Source organism: Rousettus aegyptiacus, unplaced genomic scaffold, assembly GCF_014176215.1.
Source record: "Rousettus aegyptiacus isolate mRouAeg1 unplaced genomic scaffold, mRouAeg1.p scaffold_m13_p_9, whole genome shotgun sequence".
NCBI lineage: Eukaryota > Metazoa > Chordata > Mammalia > Chiroptera > Pteropodidae > Rousettus > Rousettus aegyptiacus.
Genome location: NW_023416312.1, coordinates 98,049,859 through 98,074,732, shown reverse-complemented (window position 1 = coordinate 98,074,732; position 24,874 = coordinate 98,049,859). Strand labels below are relative to the sequence as shown.

The 24,874-nt window shown below is 46.9% G+C and overlaps 1 protein-coding gene across 5 annotated transcripts in view; it reads right to left on the bottom strand.

Moving 5' to 3' along the window:
• Positions 1 to 5,973: 5,973 nt before the first annotated feature.
• The window catches only part of MAMLD1 (mastermind like domain containing 1), a 111,631-nt gene continuing 92,730 nt past the window's right edge, over positions 5,974 to 24,874 (bottom strand). For 3 of the 5 annotated variants that reach the window (XM_036226428.1, XM_036226430.1, XM_036226429.1), the window contains 3 exons: positions 22,233 to 22,331; positions 9,383 to 9,467; positions 5,974 to 8,147 (listed from right to left, as the gene is read on the bottom strand). In XM_036226428.1, coding sequence (XP_036082321.1) covers positions 7,066 to 8,147; positions 9,383 to 9,467; positions 22,233 to 22,331 — 1,266 coding nt within the window. In that variant the 3' untranslated portion in view covers positions 5,974 to 7,065. Of the gene's footprint in view, positions 8,148 to 9,382; positions 9,468 to 13,077; positions 16,179 to 22,232; positions 22,332 to 24,874 lie in introns of those variants that run through there. The other 2 variants (XM_016123683.2, XM_016123686.2) reach the window with 2 other exon arrangements.

The window sequence follows — 24,874 nt, the reverse complement described above, 5'->3', positions numbered from 1 at the left end:
CTGATATTAGTGATGTGGAACATCTTTTCATATGTCTATTGGATATTTGTATGTCCTCTTTGGAGAAATGTCTATTCAGATCCTCTGCCAATTTTTTAATGGATTGTTTATGGGTTTTTGTTTTTTTGGTGTTGAGTTGTATGAGTTCTTTGTAAATTTTGGATATTAACCCCTTATCAAATGTATCATTGACAAATATCTTCTTCCATTCAATAGGTCGTCTTTTCACTTTGTTCTTCATTTCCATTGCTATGAAAAAACTTTTGTAGTTTGATGTAGTCTTAATTGTTTATTTTTTCTTTTGTTTCCCTCGCCCAAGGAGATATATCAGAAAAAAAAATATTAGTAAGAGCAATGTCAGAGAGTTTACTGCCTATGTTTTCTTCTAAGAGTTTTATAGTTTTGAGTCATGCATTTAAGTCTTTAATCCATTTTGAGTTTATTCTTATATATGGTGTAAGAAAGTGGTCTGGTTTTATTTTATATTTTTTCATGTATCTCTCCAGTTTTTCCAACATCATTTATTGAATGGACTGTCTTTACCCCATTGTATATTCTTTCCTCCTCTGTGATAGATTAATTGACCATATAGGTGTGAGTTTATTTCTGGGCTCTCTGTTCTGTACCATTGATCTATGTGTCTGTTTTTATTCCAGTATCATGCTGTTTTGATCACTATAGCCTTGTAGTTTAATATCAGATATTGTAATACCTCCAACTTTGTTCTCCTTTCTCAAGATTGCCTTGGCTATTAGGTTGGTGTCTTTTGTGGTTCCATATAAAATTTTGGATTATTTGTTCTAGTTCTGTGAAAAATGCCATTGGTATTTTGATAGAGCTATAGATGCTTTGGGTAGTATGGACATTTTAGCAATGTTAATTTTCCCTAACAATGAGCGTAGTATATGTTTCTATTTTTCTTCAGATTTTTTCTTCAATGTTTTATAATTTTCTGAGTACAAGTCTTTTTCCTCCTTGGTTACATTTGTTCCTAGTTATTTTTTGATGCAATTGTAAATGGGATTGTTTTAACTCCTCTCTCCGATAGTTTGTTATTCGTGTATAAAATGCAACTGATTTCTGAACATTAATTTTGTATCCTGCTACTTTACTGAATTCAGTTCTCAGTTCTAGTATATTATTTTTGGCGGCCAAGGTCAGCCACTGTCCATGACCAGCTCAGGCCCACTTGGTAAGAACTACAGTGTGATCCATGGTTGGTTGCTGCCTGTGCTGGACCTGGAAGCTCATGAGAGAAGTCATTCTGCAAACCAAGGCTGGCTGCCACCAATCCTGGGCCTAGGACAGCTCAGCAAAAGACCCAGGGTACCCCGAGGCCTGCAGCTGCCTGCTGGCTGCCCCCAAGGCTCAGCAACTGAAGGAGCCTCGTTCTGATTTTTTCCCTATAGATTACTTATGTCTATTTTAGCACTTTATATAAATGGGATCATACAGTAAATACACTTTTGTGTCTGGCTTCTTTTCAGTATAATGCATTTGAAATTTATGCACATCATAACCCGTATCGATAGTCCATTCATATTCATCGCTGAGGAGTATCTCTTTGTACTGATAAGTATTATTTCATTGCACAATGATACAAGAATTGGTTTATCCATTCTCCCATCGATTGATAGACACCTAGGCTGTTTGAAGGTTTGGGTTACTATGAGTAAAACTGCTGTGAAATTCTTGTACTTATCTTTTTGTAGACAAGTAACTACTTTTATCTATAAGTATTAAACATATCAACCTTTGTCTGTAATATGTTTCAAATATTTTTTTCTAAATTTGTCATTTATTTTTTTTTAACGCTGTGGTATGTTTTTCTGTATACAAGTTTTTAAATTTTATGTGGGCAATTTCATCAGCACTCCTTTATAGTTTATGTTTCATGTTATGATTGGAGAAGCTTAATCTACTCTGATATTACAAAAATATCCACCATTGTTTTCTTATAGTGCTTTTATGGGTCATTTTTTTCTATATAGTCTCCAAATCATGCAAATTTATCTTGATGTTAGGAATGAGGTAGAGGACCCAGATTTAGTGTTCAAATGGAAAGTTAGTTCTTCCAACACTGTATATTGAGTCTCCCTCGCTGATTTGAAAGGCCGCATTTCTCATTGTCTTAATTCCCATTTGTGCCTCTATGTCAGGACCTCATTGTTTTAAATACTGTAGCTTTATGGTACATTTTAATATCTGGTAGTGTTAAGAATCTTTTCTTGATTTTTCTTTTCTTAGAAATTTCCTGGCTCTTTTCGTTTTGTTGCTCCTCCAGGTGAACCGCCTTGAATCATTTTGTCATGCTTTAGAAAATAATCCTGCTAGGATTTTTATTGTGATCATAGAGATTTTGCAGATGAATTCGAGGGAGAAATCCCATCATTCCAGGATACAGAAGGGACAAGAGAAAGACAAATATTCAGGATGAGTCGCAGGTTCTGGACTTGGAGACCAAGCGGATGTGGGGCCTTTAGGGGTAGGGCAGTGGGAATGTGATGCCTGCCTGTCAGTGAGCAGGAGGACACCCAGGCTTGGATCAATGTTGAGTTCCCTTTGAACTTCCTGAGTGGAGATGTCCATGGGAAGTTTGCAGAGAGAAGCCCTGCAGGTAGAGGTCTTCCTTACTGGCCTCCCTCATTCATTCTGGACTCCATCTTCCACACGGGTACCAGAGTGACCAAAGGTTTCCTTTGTGGAATCAAAACAGCCTCCAGGGTCCTGCGTGCTCTGGCCCTGCCCATCCCTGCACTTCCTTTCCCTCTGCCTGGAACATCCTTGAGCACACACTAGAGAAGACACTGGTATGTGTTTGTATGTCTACTGCCAGATCCCTTGACTTTCTAGGCTGAAGAGCAAGTGAGAGATAGTACTTTACCCTGAGGCCTCCATTGACCTGAGCCAGCTCTAATGGAGGGGGGAGAACCTGGGGTGTCACTTACCTCCCTGGGGACTTCATGCATTTCCTCTGGGGTTGGGGGTGATGGGATAGAGTGTGGAGAGAGCACACTCCCCATAATGATTGTTGTTCTTTCTGCCACTACCTGCCATAGAGAGGCCTTAAGTCACCTCCCTGAGAGCTCCTGAGGAGTCATGGGCAGCTGAGTGACTTCTGCCTCACAGACTTATCGGGGAAAGACTTGTGCAGGCTGGGGGGCCTATGAGGGACTCCAGTCAAGGCTGCTATCTGAAGCAGGATAAGGGTGAGTCCTTTTCATGCGGGTGGGTGTCAACCTCTAAGCTCTTGCATTCTTTCTTCAAGGGGCCTAGGGGGCTTGAGCGCAGTGTGCAGCCCAGTCCACCAACATTCCATTGGGGACTGAAACTTAGGGCCGTGTCCAGACACACTATGCTCTTCTTGACCAAGCGGAGATGCTGAGATGCAGGCTCATGAACCTGTTTTTCTGCCCATGGAAGATAGGGAGAAGGTGAAGAAGGCCTAGTCAAGCGAGAGGCGGTAATGAAAGGAACAGAAGAGAATGGTTTTCAGAGCAGGAGAGAGGGCCAGAGAGGATGAAGGGTCCCAGGGGATCATAGCTACCAGAAGCCAAAGGGCAGCACTTTCGTGGAAGGAGACAGAGTCTAGTGCTGCTGAAGTGGCGAGTCCACTGAGGACTGAAAAGCTTCCATGGGATTCATGGCCAGGAGGAAGTTGGTACACTTTGACCAGTGTACTGGGGAAAAGGAGGGCAGGACTTGAGCCACATAGTTCTAGGTTGAGGAGTGAGTGGGAGAGGAGGGAGGCAGGGAGGTAGACCTGGAGCTGGATGGGCTGTAGAGGTGAGGGGCTTTCTGACATGGCCCAGTTGAAAACCCTGGGGAAGAATCCAGCAGAAAAAGAGGCTGATAGTACAATGGTAGAATGGTTGGAGCTGGTGTCTCTGGGAAGGAGCAATCTGGGACAAGCATAGTTGGAATGGGGATGAGAAAGGACGGCTGGGGGGCAGCAAGGCCAGGGTGGAGTCAGGTGGCACAAAGTGCTCGGGGACCTAAGTGCTGTCCACACTCACTCAGCCTTGAGGTCACTGCATGGTTGGGGTGGGAAGTAAACCCTCTACCTGGGAATGGAAGATGGAACCAGCTCAGTGAGCCAAGCCAAGCTTTTATTTTGGGGCTCTGAAGCCCAGCAGAATTGAGTGGTGACAGCTGTGACCCACAAATCCCTCTGACAGGCTGAGGAAGCCCCACTGAGAGGACTGGGCTGGGAAATCTACCAGGCATGGCCTCAGTACCCCAACTGGCTGGCTGTGACCAACAGTCCTGGGCAGTTGGGTTCAACACAGAGCCAAAAATGTGCACGTATCCCAAATCCTGCTGCCCCTTGGGGACAGGAGAGGTGAGCCCAAGTGCCTCAGTGTGGCCCTCAGGGGAAGCCAGGGCCTACCTAGAGCCTGGCACCACTAGAGCACTTGAGGTGAAGTGACGATGGCTCCTGGGAGGTTTCCTGAGGAGGTGCTGTCCGTGAAGGGCACAGGGAACAAAAGCAGAGACCATGATAGGGAGTGACGACTGGAACTGAGGAACACCCATGGGACATGACCATTACCCAGACCAAGAGGAATGCTCTGCAGGAAACAGGAGGGATGTGTGAACAGCTGGGCTGAGAGCCAGGGCTTTTGAGCAATGACTGTTTCCATGACCCCTCTGGCCCATGGGTTGGGGAGACCTGCTGCCACCAGTGGATCTTTGCCCTTAGTCGCAGTCATTGGGTGGTGGGTACGGGTATCTTCCCAGAGTGTTTTAGGGTCCACCGGAAAGAACAGGCCTGTCTCAGTTCACAGGCATCCCTCAGCTCCCTAACCATGCCATTGTGTTGGAACATTTTTTACCGGGAAGATGAGGATATAAACTGTCCCGACCAGTTAGGTGGATAAACATGATAGACTCCATTGTGACAATATCTGTTTGATCCCAACTGGTGCATCAGCTGCGCTTTTTTTTTTTTTACAGCACATAGGGAGCAAGTAACCCAATTAGCTTCCTTGCTACCTTTGGGTAGATGTGGTTCTACCTGTGACCCATCACCTGAACATCAAACACACCCTGAGCACCTCGTGGAAGATGCACAGGTCCCAGCCATCTTATTAGGGTCTTCTTCGAAATAAAGCCTCACCATAAGCCAAATTTGGATGAAGCTCTGTGAAAGCCACCTTCTTGCTAAGAGAGGGTGGCCTTAGTGTTCAGTGACAGGAGTCCCTGTTGTTTTTGCGCAGTTTAACTTGGAAATAACCAGCAGCCAGCCTGCTTGCCGCAAATGCTGGGAGGGGCCGGGCAGGGTGGGACAGCTGGGCAAATTGGATCCAACAGTCCTTCCACTGGAGTTCTGGATGAGAAACCAAGCCATGGGGATATTGATCTGCCCCCTGTGCCCCTGCACCCTGGACCCACTAAGCTCTTCTGGCTCTGGCACGCAGGATGAACTGGGCAGGGTCATGGGATGCTGGGACCATGCACTGCGGGGGTGTTCAGATGCCCAGAGGCTTTACCAGGGCCTCACTGGTTGACTTGTTAAGTGAGGGTACCTCACTCTCCCATGTAGCAGACATACCACCTGTCTCAGGGTCCCACCTCCAGCTGACTTATATCAGTGTTTCCTTATATCAGAGGACTTGGCATTTTATTTAGGTCCATCACCCTCTCAGCTGAAAGAAGATGGTGGAACAGAGTCTAGATTCTCAATGCAAGTCTCCCCATGCTCCCGGTGCAGAGTTACATTAGTGGCTTCTCATCCTCTCTGTTTCCTCCTATATAAAACGAGGAACTGGGGTCCAAAATGACGAGCTTCTATGCTATGATGCGAAAGAACTGCAGTGCGCCTACGAAAACGTCTCACCCCTCACCCTTCTGTGCAGCATCTTCCTGATGTGCAGGACATCAATAGCCTCTGAAAGAACCAAAGGCACTGGCTGGCTTAGCTGACATGGGATCGTAGGTACTGAATGCCCCCTTGAAAAACGAAGAGAGAGACACTTTTCTTCTGGTTGTTTATTACAGAACGAGGAAAAAACACACTGGCTTGAAACAGATGCCAGATTTCAAACATAGAAGCAAAATACGAGGTGGTAATTAAAATGTGATTACACAGATTCTGGACACAGAAAACTTACAGGACAGTGGGTGTGGGATTTCTATAACAGACACTGAAATATACCTGACAGTAATTGCAGATAAAAATCATCAAAATCATCAAAAACAAACCAAAAATCAAGTATTAATGTTTATAAAACCCTTTTTCCCCAAATCACCAGAGCCTTACATCAAAACAAATATTAAAAAAGCTTTAAACCAGGAACATCTATCTCACTTGCACCCTACAAGGGTGCATTTGGAGAGGCACAAAGCCAAGTTTTTCTCTCATCTAAATGGGAGGACACTCTAGATCCTCAAGATGGACAACTCAGACAGTGTTCAGCTCATACACTCTCTCTCGTCACCTCCCCCAAGTCTACAGAACTCTCTCAACCTCCTCGCAAATTTTCTCTGCAGCACTTATGATAAAAACAGCTTCTGCTATAATATGCTCACCAGGAAAGAGCTAGCGGGAGACCGCACATTTTGCCAAAGGGATTAAGAATCAAACAAGGTGATTGAAATTTTCAGTGAAAATCAAAATAAATGGCCAAGTGGTTTTCTATTTGGTATTTGTCAGTTGCACAACACCTCTTGGTCATATCCGCATCTTCCATTGTGACTCAGCCACCTGGCCTATAAAGTATCGCCGGAGTGAACAACACAGGCTGCATTTTTGCAACAATGTATAATAAACACAAACAATGCATAATAAACACAACTGTACTGAAACAAAAGCTGTCACTTTATGTACAGAGTCACAAAATGAAGTATCATAACTTCTGTCATTAATGTTTAGGAAAACCATTTACAAAAAGTTTAAATATGTACAGGTAACTTGAAAAATCACCAGATTACCATTTTGTCACAGGTAGAGATAGGGATGGGCATGGGCTGATGCCACTCAGATTGTAATGAGGAAATACTTGCGTGGTTGTCTGGGGCCAGTTGTGAATTTGCTATGGAATCTCACCACTCCCAACAGTGATATCAAGGTGTGTTGGGGGGGAAGATATTCTGGCTATTCTGGGTGACTTGGCCAGCATTCCTGGCTGTGGCATTTTGGGCAGCAGCATGCTGCTGTTCCAAAATGTCATCAATCAGCCTCAGGTTGCATGTCCAGGCTTCATTTGGGCTTGCACCAGGGTCTTTCATGACAGCGTCAGTGAAATCCACCTCATCATAGTCAGGTGCTACAATTGGGTCATTTAATGAGGGCTGGAGCAGAAAATCATGGGTCAGCAGCTTAGAAGGGAGACCCATTGCATTGGATGGGCCTGGGGACTGACTGATAGCGATGGCAGAGGCAGTAGAGGTGGTAGCAGCGGCAGCAGCAGCAGCCACATAGCTTAGTGGTGGCTCGATACCCTGTATGGGACTCATGGGACCAAAGCTGACTATGCCCTGCTGGAAAGACTTGGTAGCATCCAGAATAGGTACAGGAACCTGTACTGGAGTCTGGCCAGGCCTGACTCCTGGGACCCCCAGACTGGGAGGCATGACTGCCTGCTGCGATGGGCAGGCTGGAGCTACCAGCGGGACTCTCACAGGTGCCTTGGCAAAGATCAAGTTGCCATCAAAATGCTGTTGGAAGCTATTATCCACTTGGCTCTGGGCTCGTTCCCTCGAGACCACTGGGGTTGCAGCTGCCGCCGCTGCTGCCCATGTGTTATCATTGAACATGGGGTGCATTCTTGGCACACAGGGCTGTCGGAGCTGGTAGGGACTCAGGGGCTGGCTGCCCAAGGAGCTGGAATAGAACCCAGTCAGGGGCATCCCAGACGGGGTGGCCTTGGGCATCTGCGTGTGCTGGCAGACAAAGCCAAAGCTGCCCAGGGGGTTCTGGCCTGGGCTGGAAGGTATAGGAAGCCGGGGGCTGTAGCTGAGCATTCCTTGCTCTTTGCCCGGGGACTTTAAGATCATGTCTTCATGGCTCTGCTGCTCGCTGGGTGAAAACATTCCTGGACTCAGATCATTCTGAAGGAGCCCAGCTCTGGGTGGCATCATGTGCTGGCTGGATGGGAGGCTTGCCTTGGTCCGCCTACACTTAGAGTTGACTTGTTCTTGGACGGCTACAGAAAGAGAGAAGGGGGGTCAGTTCCAAAGTCATACTCAACCTGGGGTGCAGCTGCTGCTGGGGAGATACCAGCCCAGCACTGACCTCTCACTATCCGCCTACTAAGCATCCCCTGCTCCCCAGCTCTTCTCAACTGCCCTTGCCCCTCCACTCTTAACCAGGACTGTCATTCTTCTGTGGAGCCCTCCTAGACTCTGGGTCTGTGCTCACCCCCTCCCCACTGCCAAGTGCAGAGCACATTGGACTGAATGCGCCAGCTTGTTTGTCTTTTCAAACAGACTGTAAACTCCAGGAGGCTAGGGTCTCAGTCTGCTTTTATATTCAGTATTCTGTATGCAGACCTGGCACTCCCCACCCTTTGTCAGATGAAATGGTCTTCCTTGAACTTGTCTGCCCTATCCCTATAGAGAAAGCTTGCCTGCACTGGGAAGGTGGGGCATTTAGTTGGTCTTAGGCCTAAAGGAACGAGGGTTTTTGCATGAGAATGGAGGAGCAATGGTCTGATGGTGGCATTGGCTACAATGAAGATGCTGGCCACCTGTTGGAAGGCAAACAGCCTTTGCAGAGCCATAAGTGAGAGTGCCCTTGGCCTGGCACAACATCGCTTCTGGTCGATAAGGACTGCTTATTGCATGTCTCTCCGGCTAGTCTGGAAGCTCTGCAAAGTAGGGACCATGCCAGTTTTTCTTTTGTTGTTGTTCTTCATTTGTTTGTTTGTTTGTTTGCAAATGGCTGTATCCTAGGCCAATAAATGTTGCTTACATTCGTAGTTGCCATAGGGACCCCTGGGAACCCCCCCACTAGAGATTCTTTGAGGCAGAGCTTCTCAAGCCCCTTTTCCATTGCCCACACCTGAGGGATGGCCCAGGATTCCATTGAAATGGAAGGTCACTGGGAGGGAGGACAGAAGGGCAGTATCAGAACTGTGGGGTCATGGCAGCCCTCAGTTGATTCTGATTAAAAAAAAACCCAGGGGACATGCCCTTCTCCCATTGAGAATGACTGCTTTACGGCACAAGCCCAATTCATTTTAATCAACCTCTTGAATTAAACAGTGATGTCAGAGTCTTTAATACTTGGCCTTCAACTGGGATCCTACTTAAGCTTCCAACGTGAGAGCTCCAACCAGGGTGCTACGGAACTAACTCAAAGCCCTCCCCTCTTTTCTTCAATGTTATCAGAAACACCCACAGAAACTGCTTGCTTTGGGAACATCAACCAATCACTTACCTTGAAACTGACTCATCTGTTGGGCAATATAATCACTCTGCTCTTCAGGGGTCACTGCCATAAGATCTGATTTCTGTTTCTCTTGCTAAACGGAAGATGAAAAAGATGTGTTAAGATTGAAGATACCAAAAAATAACTGCCTCGAGATTGCTGTGTAGGGACCTGGGATTTGGCTATGGTGTAGCAAAAAGCATGAGTGAACACGCCAACACACACTTGCATGCATGCCCCACCCTCCCGAGCAAAACTCCACAGGTATGAATAAAAGTAGGATTCTGCAACCTGGGTTAAAAACCAACTGCGACAGCATAGGATGGGGTGGGAGACACAGAGCTTAACAGTGAGAGCACGTAAAAAAAGATTTAGGCATTCTGAATGTCTTTCTGCTCAGGATGGGTCAGCGGTGAGATGTGGTCACCAAAAGAGCGCATGTAACATTAGGCTGCATTAATAGAAGCAGAGTATGTAGAAGGAGGGAGGTGACAGTCCTATACTACTCTGCCTTCGCCAGACCATGTCTATAGTTCTGACAAGAGTCTGGGCATGCCAGTCTCAAGGAGACCCAGATGAACCAGCTGCATTCAGAGGATACTAAGTGATGAAGGTAGGGGCTCAACTCCAAACCGCACAGACAAGGAATGGCTGAGCAAACCAGGGATGCTGGGGCTGGGGCAGAGCCGACTCTGGGCTGTGTGGTTGTGGGTACCCAGCTTCTGCGGGGTTGTCATGGGGAAAGGGCAGACACTTGTTCTTGGTGGTCCTGGCACAGACAGTAAGATGAACACAAAATCAGATGGTCGCCCTGTCTGACACCAGAGGGAACCACTCATTGCCAACTTCCCTTCTTTCTCCTGACTGGCTGTAGCACGGGCAACTGGAATGAGCTTCCTGTCTCCATCTCCAAGCTGGGTGGGCAGGAGGAGGAGCCAAGCTTCAGGGCCACAGTCCCAGCACTGAGTGTGAAAGCGGCTCAAGGGGAAGCTCAGAGAGAACCAGATGAGGGCATATAAAAGGCACGGTTTGCCCTTTGCCCAGAGACCCTAAGCCATTCAGTGCCAGTTTGTGACTGGGACCCAGGTCTGACTCCCAGTCCAGTGCTCACCCACTGCCATCTCTCCTCACTTCTCAAGAAGTCTGTTCACTAGTGTGCTGACAACCAACTCAGCTCTCCATCAGGGATCACATCCCTGAGTCCACTTTCTGAGCTGTGTCCCCCCAATGCCAGAAGAACTGACCCTACATAGGCTGGCCTGCTTTTCTGCTGTCACAGAGGCTGGTGTGGGACGGGAGCGGGCAGAGGGCTGGCGTTTGGGAGGGTGCCCGGCCCCCAGATCCAGTGGCAGTTCCTGCCGAGGTAGAGAGGACAAACACATGGCACAAGGCAGACTACACTAGAAGCGATGTCACCATCCTGCCCTCTAAGTCTGCTTCCTGCGAGGGCTCTTGCCCCCACTCCCCTGGAGCTGCTGGGGGTACTACTTGTCAGCTGGTCCATGGAGCTGCCCTCTTCCTGCTAAAGCATGGGGTGGGGGCAACAGGACCGCCTTCACGTGTGCTCACTGTACTGAGCACTCACACCCATTATTTGACATCATCTCGAAAGAGCTCTTTGAAGTAGTTATGCCATCATCCTAACGACACTGATTTGGACACTGAAGAACACAGGGGCCATATGACTTCCCAAGGCCGTGCCATCAGGAAGTGGGGGAGCACAAGGACCTGCCTGAGACACGCAGGGCAGGCAGGCATTTTTGAGGCAATCTTGTCACTTCTGTTCTTCTCTTCGACCCTTACACCGGCTCTAGAAGATCTGAGCAGAAGATCTACAGATGCCAGCTTACTGACGTGACATCCGAGGCTCAGACCGAGACTATCTGACTTGCCCAAAGCAACCTGGCCGGATATGCCGTGTTTCAGAACTGTAGACCCAGTGCTTCTGCCTGTCTCGCTGCTTCTGCGGACCGGCTCCTGTGGCCAGGTAGGTCTATACCAAGTCTAACTCCGTTTCCACCTGCTACCCCATCAGTTTCATCCAATAACACAGTTGTACAGGGGCAGGGGCAGATGGAGTCTACAGAGTGCGACCACCAAAAAAGTAGCAGAAGGGCATAAGAGCCCCAAAGGAAAGAGGCAGAGAGGAAAGACAACTGGGTAGTGTCTGCCAGATGAAACAGCACCGCTCACACAATCCAGCGTTACAGGGACAGTGGGAATGTTGGCTACTGTTCATCCATCCAAGGAAGCACAAAACCCAGAACATCCAGAATTGAAGGGAAAATCTGGCCAGAGTCATGGCTCCAGAAACTCCCAAGTCCAAAGGGCACACTTGATGTCCAGCCTGCAGGGCGGGCCCACTGGCTTCCCAGGTCGTTGCCGTCAACCGGGGTCTCTTCATACTGCTGGGGTGGTCCGGGACACTGCCAGTCCTGTGCTCCGGGTCCAGCCTCGCTGTCCCTGGCCCAGCAAACCAGAGCCTTCTCTCCAGGCCTCCCTAGGAGGCTGCTTCCTTTGTTTTGCAGACAAAGGCCCCCATCCTTTGTTCTGAATCAATGTGCTCCAAAGATAAGCCCCAAGAAAACAGTTGTTGCCTTTTGACACTGACAATTAGAATCATTGGAAAATGGAGAAAACAGGAAACGACAAATGTTTTCAGTGACCAAGAGGAAGCTGCGGCTGAAAATTGCTGCATAGTGACAGGCAGTCATGAAGGATGGCCCAGGAAACCTGTGGCTTTTCATAAGCATGCTTATGGAGTCCATCAAATGATTCATTTTTCGAAGGCTGAAATTGTCATTGTGCTTGGCCTTATTGTGCCAAGTGGCACTGACAGGGCAGCATCGATGGGCTCTTTTCAAGCCTAGGTGTGCTTCCCCCATGCTGGTCACCTTGCCAAGCATGGGTTGGTGCCATCGAGAAGTCTCCTAGAGAACTAGGGTCCTGGCTCTTCCCTGTCACACCTCCTCTCAGTCCCACTGAGCCAAGGAGCCACATTCACAGACAGGTCTTAGCCAGGACGGTGACCCATGAAGTCATGAAGCTGCTTTTCTATAAGCTTCTTGCTGATGTTGAGGAAGCTGCAAAGCCCCAGCCCATGTCTGGGGGCTCACAGCATGGCTAGTGCTTCATCCATGTGCTAGTCGGGAGAAAGAGGCAAAAGGCTGGCCCAAGTCCCACTGCTGGCCCCTGGCACAGCTGAGCCCAACAGGGCCTCCCAGCAGGCCAAGCCAGTTGCTGTGTCAGCTTCGCCCTTCAGCCACCAAAGATGAATGGCTCCTTTAAGTCCCATGGAATCACCTGGATGTTTCCTCTAACCACTGCAGGGGAAGAATGGCTTCAGGACTCGTTTAACCACTTAATCTGGCAAAGGGTGGTGGTAGATAGAGCTGAAGCAGAAGGGTGGATGATCAACAGGTGCCCACAAAGGGTTCTTGAATTTCGGGGGGATTCAGACTGAAGTCACTGGCCCCGTGATCTTCAGGAGGAGAACATTCTGACTGAAGAGGGGATTCCAATGGAACAGCTTCTGGTGGACACCAAGGGATGGAACCAAAGCTTTACTCTGTACACCACATTGAGGCAGGGAAGGAGAGAGGGAGGAAGGAAGGAGAAATAGAGGTAGGGAGGGAAGGAGACAGGGAGGGGAGAGGAAGAGAGGAAGGGAAGGAGGGGAAAAAGAGGGAAGGAACAGGGGATGGGGAGGGGCAATGTAAGGGAGGGAAAAGAAAGATAGAAGGAGGAGGAGGGAGATTTTTTTTACAACTAGGAAACCCCTGCCTCCTCTCCCAGCAGATGTAGTGTGCCCCCACACAGAAGCAGCTTGTCATGCAGCAGAAGGCACTCAACTCTTTGTTAGAGGTTCAAAAGTTTATGAGCTCTAGTATCTTGGTTTGTTTATTACTCCACTAGGAAAAGCATCTTCTTTTGTAGTTTTGGAAGGTAGATTTGGAAACATCTCACCCATCCTTCTGACTTTTCCTTTGAAATGACAGGAAGACAGCATTCTGCATGGAGACTATAAAATCAAGACCTGAATTCTGGGGGCTCCCGCATCCATATGGATGGGGACACCTCAAACTGGCCACGGCCCATGGATGGAGGCAACGTAGACACTTCATTAGAAGCATTGTCTCAGGAAGTATGAATGTTCTTCAGTAAAATCTCTCCTCCCTCAGATGTTAAGCAGAAACCACACTGTCCTCCTCCAGTGAATGTCACGTGATATTCATTTCGTTGTCCCTCCTGACTCTCAGATCCCATGACTCAGTTTCTTCAGAATGCTTCCAGAGGAGGCAGGACCATTGGGAGTGATGAGTGTGTCATCAGGCCACCTCCCCTCCCTTCAAGTCCTAGAGGCCAAGATCGGGAGGCTGGTGAGATAGATACCTGCCCTTTCGTGTTGTCTTTGCTCGATGCCTTTCTGGGCCCGAGTGCAGCCAGCGATGTGTGAGCCTCATTGACTGGGGCTCCCAGAACGAACCTGCCCAAATACCAGATGAGAAGAGACAGTTTACTTGGCATCCCAGTGTGTCCCTCTGTCAGTCAGCTGACATTTCTCGTGAGTCTACATTGGGCCAGGCTCTTTCTCAGGAATAGAGAGCACTGTGCATCTCTACTCATGGAGTTTATGATGGAGGGGAGACTGACAAGACGCAAGTAAGTCGAAGATCATTTTAGATGATTACGCATCTTCTAAAGAGACTACGACGCGTGAAGGGATTGGGAGTCAGCGAGGGGATGGCAGAAACCTCGGGTCCTGAACATAAGAACATGCCACGTTGTTATTTAAGCTGAGTGAGACCAGGGAGAGTGGGCAGCAGTGGCCTGCTGTGGCCTTTCTTCGCCCCTCCTGACCTCTAGCACATGAACCGGAGACCTCCCCGATGGTGATGGTGCTGTCCTGAGTCTGAACCAGTCTGAAGCGGTTACTGGGGGCTTCATAAATCGATGACATCAAAAACGAATGGCAGAAAGCTATAGGTTAGCTTTTTTAGTCTCCATTTTCTGTCTTTCCATTTGACCTCTGATTGCATGAAGTCTATTCTAACTCCTCCCTGGTTGTCTCGGTGGTTTCAGGGATGCCTGGTCCCGGAAGGGCTCAGTCTAAATGCTGGGAATGTCCCAGGGCAGAGGAAACAAGTGTCTTTGCAGCTTGCCTTTATTCTTCCTCTGTGGTGCCTGCATCCTAAAGTCTGGCCTTCCTGAGTCACTGGCTGAGCTGGCAAGGTCCTGTCCCTCAAAGTGTCCCCAGGTAGGCACAACTTTCGAGGCTTAGTAGGGAAGATTTCGGGGCCAAGCATCTGCCCCAGCCTTCGCGGCTGGGTGGAAGGCCTTAGCTTAGGTAATAACATGGCAAGTGGGGGGATAGGAATTCACAAGGCAAGCTAGCTTGGATCCTCTTGTTTTTGACTTCCGAGGACAGGGAAGGGCAAGGGGAACACAGTGACATCCTGAGTGGATGATGTCCCCATCTGTTTTTGCTAATTCTGTTTCCCTGGCAGCACTGTGGTGGTCAAGATTTCTTAGGTTTCAGCTGGAGAGCACTGTGACTCCACGAGCACACAGGAAAAGGGGCAAAAAAAAAGAGAGAAAAAATCAATAGCCCTTAAACGGAAAGCACTGCTTGTTCTTCCAGGCCATGGCAGGCAGATAGAGAACAAGGCAGTACGTACCAAAGCAAAATTTCCATTAAAGGCCAGAATCCCAGAGGCCTTTTCGGCCTGATGAGCATCTTCTGATCGCTATCGCTTAGAAATGCTTGTTTCTCCAGTCTTCTTGCAGACAGGGCAGATGTTCTACGCACACCGATATTTCATGCACCAAACAACAACACCACGATCAAAATGAAATTCTCTGCAAAGGCCCACTCTGGCTGGTAGCCACCATCTTGCTCTCATGACCACTAATGTGCCTCTTTAAGGGCAAGTCAAGCCATTCCTTTTAGACTATGCAGAGTGATCCAAACTCACGGGCATGTTGGACAGGCTTGGCTTGGATTCCTTCTGTCTGCCTTACCCAGGCCACCAGTCCTCCAGTTGGGAAATCCAACTTCCCACTTCTGGGGAACGTGAGTCCTGGGTGGGGCGGAGGAACACCTTGGGGATGGAGTCCACAGTGGCTCGCTGTCAGGAGAGGCAGTTCCTGAGCACCCACTAGGCATGGAGCAGGCAGGCACTGGGATGATTCGACGTGCAGAAGCATAGCCTTTGTCCCCCTTGGGCCTAAAGTCTGACCGCAGGGACAGACAGGCAGGGAAGGAGCTTGCGTGCTGGAAGGTGGACGGCAGGGAGGGAGCAACTGCATTTGGGGCAATCCCCACTCATTTCCCTGGAGGTGAGGCTGAGGCACCTGGAGCACTCTGTTTGCTTGGGTGTCGTCTCTGCCAAAGATTGGCCAGGACGCAGTGGAGAAATCCCTCCTAGGTATACAGAGCTTTATGGGCTGTCACCTCCTGTGTTCCTCCCAACAACCCTGTGAGGCAGGCGGGCAGGCTGAGCAGGGGACTGCGCCCCGGTTGACAGATGAGGAAAGCGAGGCTCAGGGGAAGTAACTTACCTACGGCGTCGCAGCTAGGCAGTAGTGGAGCAGGCACCTGCCTCCAGGCCTTCGGATCCCAGCCGCCCCAGGGCGCTGCCTCTGAGGTGCTGTACGAGGAGGTGACTCGGGCCAGCTCATGAGCAAAGGAGCTGCCGGGCAGGAAGGACTCACTCCCCAGGGCCTGGCAGGATGGGGGCTGTCGCCCGAGGCTGACCTGGGGGGGGCTGGCTTCCCAAAGTTTGCAGGCTTTGTCTACATGAGTCTACAACAACCGATTGAACAATCCATCAGCTGCTTGGCCACAAAATGGTTCTGACTGATCTTGTCACTTCCCTGACCGCTTAGCTGGGTCATTTGGGTGTTGTGGTTATATACACCAACTGGTCTGGGGCAACAAAACCAAATGGCTCTGTGGTCTTAATCGTCCTGGGTCACAGACTGCCTTGAGAATCAGTTAAAAGCTATGGTCTCTCTCCACAGAAAAAGCATTTACGGTGGTGGTGTCTCTCCCTTCCCAGCCCACCAACGCTTTACATATAATTTCAGGGTTTTTTTCTGGTCCACTTAGTACCCATCCGTGGATCTCAGTTAAGGATCCTCTGCCTTGACCGGCCACTGTCATGTTGGAAATGGGAGTAAAGCTAGGTCAGATAGCTGGTTCATCAGCAATGACCTTGATCAATCTTGTTCCCTCTCCATCCCGTTGCCTCCCACAACAGAGCACACAGTTCTCAACTGGTTTGTAGGTATGTGTGTAGACATGCTGAGGAATCTGCAAAACCAAATGGTGAGTGCAAAAACCAAACAGTCAAGTGGAAGTCTCACAAACGGCCACGTCCTGAACTGTAGTCCTCACTGCATTTCACCTTGCCAGGACCCCAACATTTCAGGACTTGTGTGTGGGTGCGACCTCCCCTTTCCATCATATTTCAGAAGACAGGCGTTTCATCAGAATTGAACGTATGACCCAATTCTTTCAGCCAAAGGCAATTAATAAACCCCACACTTGATATCCATGTCAGAGAAAGCTTCAATATTCAAATGAGTTACTGAGATAACCCTGACATCCTGATGAGCACACCAAGCAGTTGGCAACAGTGGTGTCCAAAAGGACCAGGGGGAGCCTGCCTTGATGAGAAGTTCTTCTTTCTGCCTGAGACAGTCTCTTCACTCTCATGCTTTTAACATCCGAGCTGCTAGTGATCATCTGCGTCTCCTACCAAACATCCCAGTAGAAAGGGACATATTTATCCCCCAAATCTAAGCTAAACAGTTGGAGATAGTTCGATTCATTGCAATAAAGCCTTACTAAGCACCGGCTGTGGGTAAGTCTCTGCAGTAGATGATAGGCCAGTAAATAGTTGGATGCATTATTCGATCAACAACAGGAATTGCCACCACTAAATTTATTGAGCTCTTGCTATGCATCAGGCATGATCCCAAGTGCTTTCAATACTTTCAATATCCAGCCTCACTCAATCCTTTCAAAGGCCATATATGAGGCAGCAAACTATTATTGTCTTTAATTTACAGATGAGGGCACCGGCACCCAGAGAGATTAACTGAGTTGTCCAAAGTCACACAATGTTAATAGCAGAGCAGGATGCAAACCCAGGTTTACCTCATTCCTAAGCCTACCTGTAGTTTGCCATGGTGTGTGTGTGTGTGTGTAGTCATTAACTTGCCATATGAAAAACAAGTTTTGAGATGTAGACTATTAAAATGTACAATTGAGAAAAGTACAGCTGATGTTTACAAGGGGGCTCTAGACAAATTTTAAATAATGAATTATAACTACTTAAAGATGGCCCTAGGAACACAATCTAATACCTGGAGATTTTTAGAGGTTATACCCTTACCCCTTACAAAACCAAAAGACACAATGAAAAACCAAAACCAAAAACAACAAAGAAATTGCCTCAGCAAGGCACTTGGGAAAGAAAATTTCTTTGCTATTTGACAGTGTACCAACTGTGGAAGGCCCAGTGCCCTTCTCCTTAGGGTGGTTCAGTAGAGAGCTAAGCTCACTGGCCATCTCCAGCTCCAAGTTGTCCTTGGACCAAGGACATCTAGGACAAGAGCAGAAATGTCGCTTTCTACAATTGACAACTCTTTATGCCTGCATACCCAGCTCCTCGATCGCCTTAAATATGATGTTATATTTACACTGAAGTTTTTACAATCTCAATATGCAAATATTACTAGAGTTCGGTTACCTGTCCATTCCATGATGATACATTGAAAAGCAATGAATGAGGCTTATCTGTAAGTTTTTACTCAGGAATCCTTGAAAGCTTCATGAGACTCGTAAGATATTAGTGATGGATTAAGAAACAGGACTCCTGCCCCCTGCCATCAGCATTAACATACAAGTGCAGTGCCTCAGTAGTTCATCATGCAGAAACAACTGCAGATGGCACACAGGAATTACCAGCAGTGGAAGATTCCTCCACAGTGTGGGCAGTTCTATTCAGCAGTAACTGGGAGTAGACCTGGAGCCACTCATTTAAGTAGAGCAGAGTGGGAGCAGACAGTTCGCAGACCAGCGCAATCCCAGTTAAAAAAATGAAATAAACAATAACATTCAATCTTGACTCTGACTAGGAGCCTTATAGCTGATGCTCATGTGTCTTCTCCATTTAATTTGGGAAAGAAACTGCTTAGCCCATATCCTTTAATTGTAAGGCCTGTGTTCCAAAGAAGAGGTTGCTAGGGCCAGCTCTACTAGAGGGTTCCAAACATAAGGTACATCCATCTCTTTCCTTGGAATCACGCAAAATCACAGAATAACAAGTCTACCAGTTACTGGCGGCCATGATCAATAACAGCTCCTGGATTGGCTGATTCCATGTGATTCCAAATTTCATAGAATTTAGACCATGGGATGGGTAGTAGTGCCTGATTTCATAAAGCTCATCACATCCACTCAGCGCCCTGGACCCTGGGCTACCCATGATTACAAAAAAGCTGGCCCAGGATCCCTTCCCCTGAAAGGTCTTGGAATGGCTGGCAACTGTCAATAGAGACACAAGCACATCCTGCTACGCTCTATCTCTTGACTCCCTGTCCTGCTGGCAGCTATGTTCCATAGTGTCATGTACTCTACCTTCAAGTGATACTGAACTCCACGTGTGTTGAGCCCTCTGTGCCTATATGCTCCTTGATTCACCCGGCCTGGGATCCCCTTTCTCCATGTTTCCACTCCGGGATTCCTGTATGTCCTTCAAGATCTAGCTCCTCTACCCTGGGAATATTGCTCTCGTTTTTTGGTCTACCTCTTGTGGATAAATACCTCTAGCTGACCTTGCTGTGCCAAATCTTAATCATTTCTGAATCCCTCTGGTACCCAGAAAGAGCCTGGCACAGGCAAGGGGCTCAGCAAATATTTGGAAAATTCAATCAACTTTACTGTTATGAGTTTGACATGATGTCCCACGCACTTGGGAGATGATAACGTGGTGAACACCGTGCTGGCCTCTTTTTGGGATAAACTTAGCCTTGACCCTCATTTAAGCGCATCTACTCATCCATTTTCAATGCTGTCATGTTAATAAAACCCACCAATAGAACAGAGAAGGATAATGGCCACCCCGTGAAAATAACATTGGCTAACACATTTACTGAGCACGCACTGTGTGCTGGACCCTGAACTCTGTGCACACATGCATTTAAGACCGTCTCTAGTTTACAAGACAAGGAAGTGGACATAAGCTTACCCAGGACACACAGTGGCAAGGTGGGGTACAGACCTGGATCTGATTGACAGAGTGACTAAAACCCAAGCAGCTCCTGGGTTTGGAACTCTAAAGGCTCCTTCTCTGCACATGGAGAGAAAACAATCAGGGGTCTCCCTTCATTCACATGGGAGTAGCTCCACCTTGTTGGCTATCCTATGGCATCACCATAGCTCAAATGGGATCTGGTAAAGAAGTTAAGATTAAGACTAACCCCTATAGATATGCAGCTGCTTTGCAAGAAGAGGACAGAAACTGCTCAGACTTTCTAAGTTACTGACTGGGTTAGATATTGGTCCAATCTTCTCCACCACAGAGATTCAGAAGAAGGTATATGTGCATTGGCAAAGCTATAGTTGTATACTATAATTCTACTGGTTTCTGGGAGCTTGTGGATTTCTAGATTTAATCATGCAGGGGTTCAGGCAATGAACCCTGAATTTGTCGTCCCTTTCCTTTCCCTGGTCTTTACTAAGCATATAACAGGTGAGCAGAGAAAGCTCAGGAGAGATAAATGAGGATTTGGAGCAGATTTCAGAGACTCTCAGGAGTTCAGGGTCCTTCAGGGCTGGGCTGACATCAGAAGCCAGCCCCAGTTGTTCAGGTCACTACTTAGATGAACACGCTAGGACACTAAATGTTATCCACATAGCCCAAAGAGATCAAGGCAGAGCTGTGGAAGATGCTGAGTCTTTAAGCAAATTGGCGAATATCCCTACCTGTCAAACAGAGGTAACAGGAGACAGTTTTGTAAATCCGAAGTAATACATTGGGAAAGCAGGAAAATTTAATGTTGAGTCAGACTTTTTGGCTTCTTGCGTACCATTATCTTATTCGACCAAGTGCAAATGAGATTTCAATATATCACAACCATATGTCTATTAATAACAATACAGAAAGCTATGTAAGGCTGAAATTTCATAAGTAATAGAATCCCAGAAGTGCTATAAGCAGCATTATCTACCAAAACTCTGAGATGATGTTGAATCAACCTCCTCAAGAACGAAATTTCTATTCCTGCACTATCCAATGTGGTAGTCACCGGTCACATGTGGCAACTGAGCACCTAAAATGTGACTAAGTGCAAATAGAGAACTGAATTCTCACTTTTATTCACTTTAAATTAACTTCAATTTAAATAGCTACACATGGCTGCTGGCTACAGTGCTGGAGAGCACAGCTCTTTGGCATAATGGCAGGTTTTGGAGAGGGAAGGTCTGGACTTAACCATTGATTTGTCATTTCTTAGCTATGTAATTGTGGGGAAGTTACTTAACCTTTCTGTGCCTTAATTTCCTCATCTGTAAAAAGGAGGTAATGGCTGCACCTTATCCATAGAGTGCCGGGGGTTAGAAAGGTTGAGTTAACACATATGCAGTGCTTACATGTTACGTGCTCTCTCAGAAGGCTAGTTAGTGGCAGTCTTAGTGATAACACCTCTGCCATGTACCGAGCACATTTACAATGCTCTAGGCACCGTCCTATGCATTTTATGGGTTGGCCTGGAATTGGATGTGTTGCTGTAGACGTGGTCTCATCAACACAGTTCAGCAGGGCTGTCACACCTCACTTCATTTCTTTTTAGTAAAATACATTAATAATAATGAGAAATGGTCATTTCTGTAAAATTAAAAAAAACTTTATATTGAGAACTACTTAATGTAAGGCGCTGTGCTCAGCCCTTTCTTGGGGTCATTTCAATTAATTAATTCTCAGAACAATCCTAAGTGGGAGGGTAATGTGAAGATCTAATTGTAAAAACGAGGAAAATGAAGCACAAAGAGGTTAAATGACTCGCCTAAGGTCATTCGTTAGTAGTAACCTTGCCAGAACCTGCACTGGAACCTAGATATTGTCTGACTTCAAGATCTATGCCCTGAGTTTAGCTTGATCAAATTGCCCAAACAAAACCTCGCAATTGTTCTAAGGGGACCAACAGCAGCAAGAAGATTCTGGAAGGCTGCTGGGGGTCCACAGCTGTGCAATAGTTTCTGGGCTAGCTACTGTGTGACCTAGTGTCCTTTTCTTTTTACGACTGTATCGTAAAATGAGAACTCCAAGTTGGGGGAGTTCTGTTATGATACATGTGGTATGGGGGTGTGAGGGAGATAGCGCTCACCAAATAGATTCTGCAAAGAACTCTAGGGTAGCCCCCATCCCACCCATTTCCTGGACCTCTTCCATAAATTTTCATTTCGTTACAGTTTCATTGGAACAGTATACCTATTCCATAGGTATTCTCTATGCAAGAGCCAGAAGAGTTTGAGCTTTTCTGTATTTTTCCTCTATAAATGTATACGATTTTACTTTAACATTTCGAAGCTTATGTCTAGGGCTGAATACAACTGATGAGGCCCCAAATCAAGTTCACTTAAGTCAATCAAGCTCTCAGACTTGGAATTTAATCACAGGATTGAGTTGAACTTTGCCTTGAGAAATAAAATAACCCCACAACACAAAAAGGTAAAATTGATAACGTATAAAATCAATTAAGGAATGAAGGGATATAGTTTTCTGTACCATTAATTCCAATGAATAAGCAAGTAGCCTGTTGACTCCCTGGGCTAGAGACTATGGCATACCTTCTTGTAGTGCCAGGCACAGAGCAGGTCTGTAGTACATTGCCATTTAGGCTGGCCGTTTTCTGTGGGGGCAGTTTTGCAGAGTAGCCAGTGCTGCACCTGTAATCAGTAATGCTGGGTCATGAGGTAGAAAGACTGCATGGTTGGCCAGGCTAGGTGGGCCACTGGGAATCATCCCGGAAGCAAGCTAAGATCAAGTGCACTGCTTCGGGGACCATCAAGGGGCTGGGTCAAAGGGCAAGGATATCAAGACTCTCTGGAGTCCAGAGCTTCAGCAGCTGGGAGAGACAACGGTTCTGACAGCTTCTGGAAGCTTACTATTAGCTCATGATGATGATGGTGATGATGATAACATCTACTACGTACTGAACAGGCACAATGTGCCGGGCACTGAGTGAAACACTGTACAGTTTTTATCTCCCTTTATCACTGCAGCAACCCGGCAAGATGGGTACCATTATTATCTCCATTTTATAGGTGAAGAAAATAAGGATCAGAGAAGCACAAAAACTTGCTCAAAGTCACACGGTGAGTAAATGGCAGAGCTAGAAGTTGAACCTGGGTCTCACTTACTCCAAAGTGTAGCTTTTTAATTACCAATATTAAAATGCAATGTCTACAGCCTAACCCTTATGTTTATGCATATCCTCTCCCCCGATATCGTCCAGTGTCTCCCTGTGCATACAGTAAGCACAGCTGACAGGTCCCAGGCTTCCAAAGGAGCCAATCAACTAACTGTCATATTCGGGCAACCGAGGAAGGGAGAGGCAGGATTTCCTCTGGAAACTTCCGGATTTAGACAACAGATTTAACTGCATGCATCTAAATCCAGTCCCTCCCAAGGTTCCACTACAAGTACAGTAAGGGCTTGGTTTCATCTGTAAAGACAGAATCCCGCAATGATAGGGAGAAAACTCCAGGAGATATCAACATCATAATTTGCATCACTCAAAAGCAGCTAGACCAGAGTCAACTGACTACACAGCCCCAGGGAGGCTGAATCACAAGACAGAAAGGAGTAAAGCAGAAAAACAGCTTGGTCTACGTGACAGAATCTTCATCAGGCTCATGCTAGCAGCCCCAGGTTGTCTCAGGAACTGAGAAGTGAAGTGAACAGGGGTGGCCAACATAATGGGGTAGATCCCTGGATCCCCTCCCTGAATCTATGTCCCTGGGCTTCTGCCTCTCCCTCACATTGTCAGAGATATGGCTTGACCATTTGCTGCTGAAGTTCCTGCTCTGCCCTCCACATCCTGCTGCCTGGATTAGCTGGGACTCTCCCTTCACCCTGCAGAGCTGATCTGCTTTGACCTACACCTGGAAGGTAGAGGTCCTGGAGGTAGATGGGGAAGGCAGACAGAGCAGCCAAATCCCTCTGGCCGTACATCTGGGTGTCCAGTGCCATGGCCATGATCCTACCCAGTATCTTGATGGGTAGTGGGAACCATGCATTCCTTTATGAGGACATGTCTATAGCCACCAAGGCCCTAAACAACTGATTTTGTAAGAGGGGACCTGGTGCAGCTTCTCTTTTTCTGGAAGCCTTCATCTAATAGTGGCACTACAACTCTTTCCCGCTTATGGACACACCTAGATGTGCTCACCACTCAGTTATTCAAACCAAAGCGATTGCTTGTTTGAGTTCATGAACAAGTGGTGTAACTATATAGAAATGCGTTGACTGTCGGAATCAAGACAGTGCTCATCTCTGGGGGGAGGAAGTAGCTGTGATCAGTAGGGTCACATGGAGCTCTACTCAGGGGATGACAATATTCTACTTCCCAACCTAATTGGTGGTGACTCTACACTTCTTCTTTAAACTGTATATAGGCCTTGCACACTATTGTGTATGTTTCATATTTTATAATAAAAGGAAAAAGCTAAATATACAACTTGATGTCTGTAATGCGAAATATATATTTCTGCATAGGAAAAAACAATGAATACTATGTTCCAACATGTTAACAGTGGTTATCCCTGACTTACTTATATATTATATTCTTGATATTTTCTGCATTTTCCAAGTTTACTACAAAGAGCACGTATTAGCCTGATTACCAGAAGATCATAAAACATATTAAAGAAAGACAAGGTCCCCATCTAAGATTGAAATTAATGAGATCAACACAAGACAGATGGAATGAGCCATCTGTGGAAATCCATGCAGAAGACAACTATCTAAAGAGATTGGTGATGTGCCGATTTAACTAGGACAAGCTAGAAGCTCACCAAGGAGCCTAAGTATGCCCCTAGAGTTGTCTCTAGGAAGTCAGGATAGAGGAAGTCAGGGAAGAGGGAGGGATTCTAAGATATTTCAAAGTTCTACTTCTTAATCTGATTGATAGATGCATAGGTGTTGGTTTTATATGTTTTATATGCTCTTCCTCATATATGACATGGATTTAAAAAACACGATTTAAAAAACAAGAATATAAGTAGAAAACATTGTGCTACGTCAAAGGAACTCAAGTTCATGTAAAAATCGTCATCATTTAGAGGTTAAAAAAGTTGCTTTGGACTTGAAAACCCATATCCGAAGTTATTTGTACACTGATGTTCATAGCAGCATTATTCACAGTGGCCAGGACATAGAAGCAATCAAAGTGCTCTACATTAGATGACTGGCTAAAGAAGCTGTGGTA